The sequence below is a fragment of the Eurypyga helias genome, unplaced genomic scaffold (genome assembly GCF_000690775.1).
Source record: "Eurypyga helias isolate BGI_N326 unplaced genomic scaffold, ASM69077v1 scaffold8285, whole genome shotgun sequence".
In the NCBI taxonomy this organism is placed as follows: domain Eukaryota; kingdom Metazoa; phylum Chordata; class Aves; order Eurypygiformes; family Eurypygidae; genus Eurypyga; species Eurypyga helias.
The window spans coordinates 22,297-32,070 of NW_010249430.1; the positions used below are offsets into that span (position 1 = coordinate 22,297).

Consider the following 9,774-nt stretch of genomic DNA (forward strand, 5'->3'; position numbering starts at 1 on the left):
TGCTGCCAGTTCTCTCAGCACCCTTGGGTGGATCCCCTCCAGCCCCATACACCTGTGTGTGTCTATGTGGTGCAGCAGTTCACTACCCATTTCCCCTCAGATTAGGGGGCTTGATTCTGCTCCCCATCCCTGTCTTCCAGTGCAGGGGGCTGGGTACCCAGAGAACAACTGGTCTTACAGCTAAAGACTGAGACAAAGGAGGCATCAAATCCCTCAGCGTTTTCCCCATCCTTTGGCACTATGTTTCCCCCACATCCAATAAAGGATGGAGATTCTCCTTAGCCCTCCTTTTGTTGCTAATGTATTTATAGAAACATTTTTGCTGTCTTTCATGGCAGTAGCCAGGTTAACTTCTAGTTGGGCTTTGGACTTCTAATGTTTCCCTGCAGAACCTCACAACATCCTTGTAGTCTTCCTGAATTGCCTGCCCCTTATTCCAGAGGGCATAAACCCTCTTTTCTTCCCCCTAAGTTCCAGCCAAAGCTCTCTGCTCATCCCAGCAGATCTTCTTCCCCACCAGCTCGTCTTTCAGCACATGGGGATGGCCTGCTCCTGCACCTTGAAGATTTTCTTACTGAAGAATGCTCAGCCTTCCTGGATTCCTTTCCCTTTCAGAACTGCCTCCCATGGAATTCTGTCAACCAGCCTTTTGAACAGGCTCCCTGAAGTCCAAGGTAGCAGTCTGCTGACCCTCCCCTTACTTCTTTGAGAATCAAAAACCAATTGAAACTTTGAGAATTGAATCATTTCATGACTGCTGTGTCCAAGACAGCTTACAACAGTCACATACCCCACAGGCCCTTCTCTGTTCACAACCAACAGGTCCAGCAGGATATCTGCCCTAGTTGGCTCACTCCTCCCCAGCTGTGCCAGGAAGTTCTCTCCCACACACTCTCCACCTAGGCAGGATCACTGTGACAATTACGACATTAGTTTACAGAGGTATCTCGACAGAGGAGAGGTCAGTTTAATGCAGTGGAAAACACGGCATCCAGGGACTCTGCTCTGGACTTCTCTATGCAAGCAAGTCAGAGAAATGAGATCATTGTGGATTAAGCTATAGCAATGGATTAACGTGAAATGCTGCCCTGCAGAAAGAGGGAGCAGAGTGCTCCTGTGCGTTGACTCTACCTCATTTCTGCTTATGCTACACCAGTCTCCAGTGCCATGGAAAGAAACCTGCAGAACAGGACAACGACAGCCGTTGCACTGCGACTGCTTTACTTGTGGGGTCCCAAAGTTTTGCTGGCACTGAAGAGCTACAGCTGCTTAACTTGAACATAATGAAGGGGGGCAAAGAAGGTTCAGAAAGCAATTCAGAACAAGCAAGAGAATGAGCAACTATCTTCTCCAACAAAGACTAACTACTAACTATGTTACCAGGGATCAGATCAGTATAAAGTAATCTGCCAAGTTCCTTACAAAATTCAAGGCAAGGGGAGGTCACCTCACCATTTCACTTGGTACCAAGAACAGAGAACGGACTCTGAGAAAGCAGGTCTTTGAGGCTGTGTACACTGTGAAGGAAGCATGTGAACACACAGCAGTAAAAGTGTTCAACGCACAAGAGAAGGACTATTATCCACCTAAAGCTGCATGAAAACAGTGTAACCTACAGCAGGAAAGTAATCGCATCTGTGATAGCACATCTATCTATTGAAAAAAAGAAAATGAGGGGAAATAAATAAAGTCAAAGTTTACACTTTGTCACCAGTTAAAAGAGTTCTTATTTTTCCTGAAGCAGAAGAGACTTCTATGTTCTGTTGTTCAATAATTCAGAATATTCTAAAACACACAAAGGAATGCTACTGAAATAGCATTTCCCATTTTTATAGAGAACACGAGAATAAGATTTATTAATACTGTATTTTGTTGCATGTCATTGAGGGGCGGGTGGAAAGCACTTTCCTAGAGAACATCAAGAATTCCACATAACGTACATAAAGCATCTCTACCGCGCACAGTCCAACTTCATGCCCGCTTTACAGAGTGTGCCACAGAGCTGGCACACATTATCTTGTGGTCAGCATGACGAATCTTATGCCCAGGTCCAGTTAAACTTACTAAGTTTAGGTACGGGTTGCGTATCCCAAAACTGGTATTTACGTTTGGTAGCCTCATCAATATTCTTTGCTGGGCCTTGGCATGCAGAGAGCAGCTCCATCGCTCTTTGGATGTCTTGAAGCTTCTGCATTGGAATGGCTGGATTCTGCACAGAGACAGGTGGAAGAGGAAGCTTACTGAGTACATTTACTTTGCACAAGCTGTACAAACATGTTCATTCATTTTACTGTTATGTATTATTTCATGTACTGTTCTCATCGTGGTTAGTTTAGTTTTAACCTTCAGAGGAAAGAGGGTCGAAAGTTACATGGGCAACAGAAAAGCAACTTAAAGTACTTAACAGTTTTGAGTAGCACTTGCATTTAACCATGAAACTTTAGTGGGTTTCACACAAATACTGCAGCATTAAGACAGGATACCAGTATCGCTTCTTACATTGTATTTTACCAAGGGTGGGGTGGGGAATAGAACAGCAAAAAGCAGATCAGCTTAGATACCTAGCAGTCTAAAGATAGCACACACAGAGATGTCTGAAATTTTACTTTACACACACAATATAAACTGATATTTAAATTCACTATGGTTCAGTATTTCAGGCACACCACATTGCTACAAATAGTGACTTTTTAACCTTAAGTTACAGTGTATCTGCTTTCTATTAGCCTGCAATTATTACAGAAGGTACCTTTCTGCACTGTATCATATGTAGGAGTCAATCATCTTGCCACTAATGCCAACTGTGCCGACACTTAAGATAATTTCACCTTATAGAAGCAGACAGACACAAAATAAACCAACTTTCCACTTAACAACTGAAAAAATCCTTACAGAAAAGTTATTTGAAAAGTATAAAAACTAAGGTTAAGCACTTCTGAACTGAGCTCTTAAACCCTCACTTTTCATCACTAAATGTAACTAGAATGAGAATTTTACCTGCATAGGAAAGTACAGAGGAATAATGCTAACAGAATTACAAACCTAAAGGTATTTTTCTCTCTCTCTTTTTAAATTTATTTATTTGTTCTGTTACATCCCAAGTGGTAAGTCCTGTTCTAGGTTTTCCTCAGCTCAGGTTTTCCCAGACTGCAGTGCAATACATACATTTCCAAATGCATTGGAAAACTTTAAGCAATTTTGCATAGAGATTTCAAGCCACGTGTTTTTTTACTGAGTATCAATGGATCACTATTTCCATATTTTACTTTCTTTCTGGAACTCACATGTTGAGAAAACACATGTAATAATGATGCAAAGCTCCAATTTGGACAGGCACCTGCCTCTAGTATCCTCAGTCACCTCAGTCACTAAAGAAGTAAAACTCACTGCCTGTAGCTCACGCAGGCCATCACTTTCTATTTATATAGTGAGCACGCTGTACACACCTGTCATCTGACGACTTGTGAATTAACGTATTTACACACATTAGTGACTCTACTGAAGTATAAAGAACTACCCTATTTCTAGATCCGGACTACAGCGATGTAAGTTACTTTTCTTGACTAAAAATCAATTTGTCTATTACACACTGGCCTGATACAAATGCTTATAATGCCAATAGATAAATTCAGAAATCTTATCAGTACTTCATGAAATCATACATAAATATTGGCATACTATCATTTATTTTTTATCTTTATTTTACATCTCCAATGTTTCTTCTGCATTAAGAAGAAGAAACAGAACATCTAAAAGAAAAAAAAAATAGGTTATAACAAGATCTTACTAGCATGCGTGAAGTAAGAAGTTCACGTTCTGGTACAAAATGCAACACAGCTTGGGACATTGGGAGGAATCTCCTTTCCTTTCAAAGCGTTCAGAGATGAGCCTGGCTAAGAAGTTTACTTTCAACGCTTTTTGTTTTCCTTTAATGGGAAGCAAAAAAAACCTCCACAGAAGTCCACGTGAATTAGGAAGAAGAGTGACTTTGTTTCTTTTCAGGTTGGGGGAATATCTCCTCCCAGCACAAAACAGCACTGCTGGGCAACAGGGTGGAGGTACACAATGTTTTTATTTCCTCTGTTTTGGTGACAAGGTCTGTCCTCAGACCTTTGATGCCCGTGAGCCTTGCAAACAGTCTGTGGGACTCCCATTAACCACAGCAGGAGAGAAAGTTAGGGACCACTTAGCAAACTAATCATGCACAGGTCCATAAGAACAGACCGGATGCATCCGAGGGTGCTGAGGGAGCTGACCGATGTTACTGCAACTACCTTCTATCCAATTTAAAAGGTTACAGCAATTGGTAGAGGTTTCTTACGACTGGAAAAAGGGAAACGTCACACCCATCTTCAAGAGGGCAAGGGGGGGACTTTTGAGAACTCAGGGGCCAGCACTATTTAATGATCTGGATGTTAACAGAGTGCTTTCTCTGCAAGTTCATAGATGATACCTAGTTGGGAAGAATGGTTGATTCTTCAAGAATGGTTGATTCTTCAAAGCTACTTTGACAGGCTGGAAACAGAAACTTCAAGAAGTTTTACAAAGGCAAACACAAAGTCCTGCACCTGGGACAGAAAAAGCCCACGCAGCGGTAGAGGTCAGCAAGGACTAACTAAGAAGCAGCTTTGCAGAAAAGAAAGGACTTGGAGGTCCTGGTGTGCAGAGAGCTAAACATGAACCAGCAGTCTGCTGGCCAGCAAAGGACAGCTGCAAACTGGGTTGTACCAGTAAGTCTGGTCAGCAGGTCTGCCCCTTTACCTAGCACCTCGGAGATCACATCTCACAGTTTTGGATTCCCTATTACAAGGAAAACATCAACATAGTGACACAAGTTCAATGGAGGGCCACCAAGATGAGTGCGAGGGCTGAAGTACATACAAGGAGAAGGGGAGAGGCCTTTCTTTGTTCAGCCTTAAGAATCTGCTGCCTAATGGGAGGATGTAAAGAAAACTGAGCCAAGTCTTTTCAGAGGAGCATTATGATCTGATGAGAAACAATGGACGCAAGTTGCAAACCAGCAAAATCCATTTCTATATAAGGAATTACTATTTGTTTAACCTCCAGTGTAGTCAAACACTGGAAAAGGTTGCCCTCTAAGGTTGTGAGGCCTCCATCCTTGGAGACCAAACAACTGGATCGTGGCCTGAGCAACCTGATCTAGTTGGATCTGCTCTATCTGGAGGTTGGTCGAAAGACCTCCAGAGGTTCCCTCCAATCTAAGTTACTCTGTGACTGTGTTGTGTAGGTTGTGTAGGCCACTGGTGATGACAATAACGACTGATAATACTGCAGATCTGGCAAGCTTCATCTGGGTCAGTGTGGACAGTCTGCATCATCGGGCCTTGTCACGGGGAGAGATCAAAGTCCTGTGAGATGGGCAGTGAAGTGTCCTAAAGGTCGTCGCAAGTATACAGTGCTAACAAGCATTTAGTGCTGTGGTTACACTCATGCCAGCGTTCAAAAAGTCCAGTATCACAAACAAGAGAGGGAGAAGCCAAGGAGACTCACTGTTCTGTTTTTCTCATCTCCAGACTGGTACACCTGTTTATAAAATCACCTGCCATCACAATCTTTTTTCAAAATCATTTTCAGAAGCCCCACTGAGTACTATCTGATGATTCTGTACACCTTACCTCTAAGAGAATAGATGCAATGTCATTTTCCTCTGAAATCTTTTGTAAACCTCTTTCCAAGCGAGAGCAAGCAAATGCTAAAAGCCTTTTCTTTTTTCCTATATTTCGCATAGCACAAGGAATACAAAATCTAAATATCACTTGAGCACACAACTTAGAACAAGGATAGGCTTGCACATTCGCAAAATGCATCATGCCAGAGAAATGGTGTGCAAGACTGAGAGGTGCTGAGGATTAAAACCTTGCACATGAAAACAAAAGTGAAGCGGCTTCCTTCTAATGCAGTCAGAGGCAACATATGGACCAGTAAGTTTGGTCAGCAGGGAACCAAGGAACTCCCAGGATACCGCAGCAATGAACTATGTCTTTGTGTTAGTGTTAAAACAGACCTCACTCCAATTACAAGACAGTTTGAGGTTATTTGGTTATCACCTGCAAACAGTCTTCTCATATAAGCAGTTCACACCACATGCTTTATAGAAATACAGTATCAAAACTTGGTGAGATCAGAAAGTTCTTAAGATCTCTCTACATGTTTTAAAGCATCCGCTGTGTGAAATGTGCCAGATCTACAGGGACAATACAAAATCTATCAGTATGTTAATAAGGATGAACAGTACTACTGCTACAACAGTGTAACTTTTTCCACACTAAACTGGTAAAGCAAACATAACTACTTCAACATGCTCAATGGTCCATAAACTTTCTTATCATCGTGTTATAAACTTCAGTCCTCTGGCTCAAACTTCTCTTGAGATAAAGGCTGTATGTTAAAAGGCCACTGTGTCATGTTATTCACTGCTCATCCAGAACACGGCAGTCAAAAGCACTATTCTATATTTTATCACAAAGCCCACAAAGACTGTACATCCCTTCCACGTAATTTTAGATTCTTATTTACACTGGAGGTTTTCAGATGGCAAAAAGATTCTTCAGTCTGTATCTCCGTGTTAGAGATTACCACATTTTATGTAAGATGGCAGGCTGCTTGTTTGCCCAAATGAGACTCTGGCTAGCACAGCAGGTACACCTTCCCTCCTACTGCCGCTGCTCGCCATGAGACAGCATTAAGCTGTGCAAGTTACTGAAACCACACTAAGCCAAGTTAGATATGGTGGCTAAACTAAAGGCAATCCAGCAAACACAGAATCTGTTTAAAAGCATTACCACTGCAGATTAAGATTCCCTGTGACAAAGCTCTCACAAGCCTGAGCTCTAACTGCTGGAAAAGAAAGACGAAACGCCTCGTCCCCCACTTTCCTCACAGGACACCACTGTGGTGGTGACAACGACTCTCCAGCTAACTTCACATGGTCTGCAAACATGAGGTCTTACCTTGCTGCTGTCGCTACTCAGGACACTAACCATTTGCTTAATTCTGACTAGTTAAGGCACAACAACCACCTCGCTTTTATAAAAAGCAACACACAAATGAAAATTAAATTAGAAAGCAAGCACAAATTAAAACAGAACGAGGCTCTCACTTTTGAAGGCTGCTGAATTTTAATCTCCTGGGAGTCAGATGCAGAATCTGATTTGGTGCCTCCAGAATTTGGTTTCTCCTTTTTTCTCTTCTGCTTCTTTTTCTTCTTCTTCGCTCCCAAATCCCCTCCACGACTTCTGCCAGAGATTCAGAGAATGTGCAATGAGATAAACCAATACCACCCAGCTTAAAATTCAAAAAAAGTTAAATATGGAAAAAACCAGCATTTTAATACGAAAAATCTAACAGCATTTTGAAAGGGGAGAAAAGGCAGGGGAAAGAAGAGTATTGGTGAAAAACTTCCTGCTAGTGCTTTTGAATTTGTTTTACACTCAGACCCCAGCACAACCAAGGTTTTTGACACATTAGTGTCAAATTGTGACTGCATAACAGCTCTTCCCCAGGCTATTACCTGGCATAAACATGGAATGACCAAATTCAACACTTTGGAGGAACTGCAGAAAGTACAGGAACTTAGTTTTCCCCTTCATCTTCAACCATCTGGCACATCCAAATTTGAGAAGAAGCCAAATGAAACAAAACAAAACAAACAAACAAAACCAAAAAAAACCTCCCACTCTTTTCAGGGAACTTTGTTTCTAACTGAAGTAGTGATGAAAGTCTTGCCGAAATCTCAGTAAGAAACACAAAACTAACGGAATATTTGTGCCATAAACCAATAAATACAATGGGGTCAAGTTTGACAAAGTATACACTGCATATGCAGGTTCAGACATATTCTGACTACTGATAATACAACCCCTTCCTTCTTCAACAAGATTATAATTTAACAAATAATCAAGATACAGAGTCAAGATTAGAATTTGTGAAGTGTAGGAGGTGTTGGCAGCTCTCAGATGGAAGGCAAATAAGGAGGCAGTGAGTCAGTTAACACTGAATCCCCTTCAAGAGGTTAATATCCCAGCAAAACAATATGTACATAATGGAGCTCAAGACAGATATTGGGGCTTGAGTGTTTCTTACTGGAAAAGAAAAAGTCAATTCAACAGACAATTTTTTTTCTAATTCTGGAAGGGGGAGAGGAAAAGAAAAAAAACAAACAGATGTGATACTGGCAAACCAAGAGAAAGAGAACTAACATAACTGAAGGTATTATTAAGATCAACACACTTGCAAGGGCCATGTTACTCACTGTAACATGCTCATTTCCAAGACTACTATGCCCATCTTAGCATCTATGCCTTGTCAGAGCTGGAAACACCCAAATATCCAATCAGGAGGCCAAAAGCCTGTAATGAATCAAACATGCCACTAAACAGAGTCATTTCTGTTAGATCATTACTGTTCTCTAGAACAGCCTGTAGTGAAAAATCAACCCTGAGAAGTCCTTAATGTTCACAGTCACAGTGGGCTAAGTTATGCTCCCAGAAAGAGGGGACAGAGTTATACATGCAGCACCCTCTGGGATCAGACCAAGGAGTTACTCAACAGCAACAGTGCAGCAGATCAAACACACAGGAGAGAGAAGAGAATTTGTAGTATTTATTAGAAGTCTGCTGAAACAAAAGATGGAGTTGTATAAGTGAGTCAGGGAGAAAATTTTATGTTACAGAATGAAAATACTGCCCAATCACCTAGCCAATTCTGTTAACAATTTCTATACTCTCCATTTAAAATAATCAAATTGAAAGATCTCTGAAGGCCCATATACCCAGCTGACACTTTGTACAGAATTTAAACACCGAACAGACCCAGAGGCCTGGCAAGACGTTATGAATACAAGAGAGTAGAAAAACGAACGGGTACAAGACCCAAGACTTCACCAGCTCTGGCAAAACTGAGATTAAAATAGCAGGGAAAGCAATTTCACCTTTGCCAAGTTTTGTGTAACGCGGTACTCTTCTACTTTCTTGAACTGCCCACAAACTTTCGCCTTCTCCTCTAATGTCTCACATACAGCACACGATGCCCCTGTGTCCTTGAGCTGACTCCCAAGGGCCTTTGTGTTGGACATAACTCTACCAGAAGTTTCAGCAAACCCCGTCCTCCAACAGCCACCCTCAGCGGGCACCGAGCCTCGCGCCACACCGGTGCGGCACACTCGTCTTGCCTTTCAGCAGACCATTACACCACAGAGGAGCTCTGCTCACCGGGAGTACCCAAGGGTCAATGTTTTATTTAGTTTGGTGAAATAATGAACGACTGTACTCGAAAAAAGGTTTGGCTGGAGAAAAAGTAGCTTTGCCAAGCTTTACTAATGTTATCCCCAGTTAAACTGTACTTCTACCAGGATAATCTTAGTTTGTTCTTTGACCAGCTCAAGCTCTTTTACATATAGAAATGCCTATTTTTAAGCTGGGAAAGAGGGAAGACAGGACTAAATTGCTGTAAAATCTGTAAGGTGTTTAACACTAACATATTTTTTTTTTTTTTTTAATCTTCTGAAATCACAGCCCTCGGCTTATGACCTTCAGGTTTAGAGCTTTCCCTCTGGCTCTTGCAAAACAGATACTGGTATCTCTGACAGGCTAGCCAGGGAGTGTTCAGAGTAGTTATTTATGCACAGTCTCCTGCTTGGGTCAGTTTTGGTTCTTTACTGCTACAGTCCACAGAATTTAAAGAGAGATCCACTGGTTCTTCAACTACGTAGGCATGCCTGCAACCCCAGAGATCTGGAAGCAGGCAGCATGCAGA

General features: G+C 41.8%; 1 protein-coding gene across 1 annotated transcript in view; it reads right to left on the reverse strand.

Moving 5' to 3' along the window:
- Window positions 1–8,307, reverse strand: part of NMT2 (N-myristoyltransferase 2) — a 24,101-nt gene extending 15,794 nt beyond the window's left edge. The window contains exons 1-3 of the mRNA XM_010151348.1: window positions 8,273–8,307; window positions 7,121–7,256; window positions 2,065–2,209 (exon numbers count right to left, since the gene is read on the reverse strand). Coding sequence (XP_010149650.1) covers window positions 2,065–2,209; window positions 7,121–7,256; window positions 8,273–8,307 — 316 coding nt within the window. The remainder of the gene's footprint in view (window positions 1–2,064; window positions 2,210–7,120; window positions 7,257–8,272) is intronic.
- Between the last annotated feature and the right edge of the window lie 1,467 nt (window positions 8,308–9,774).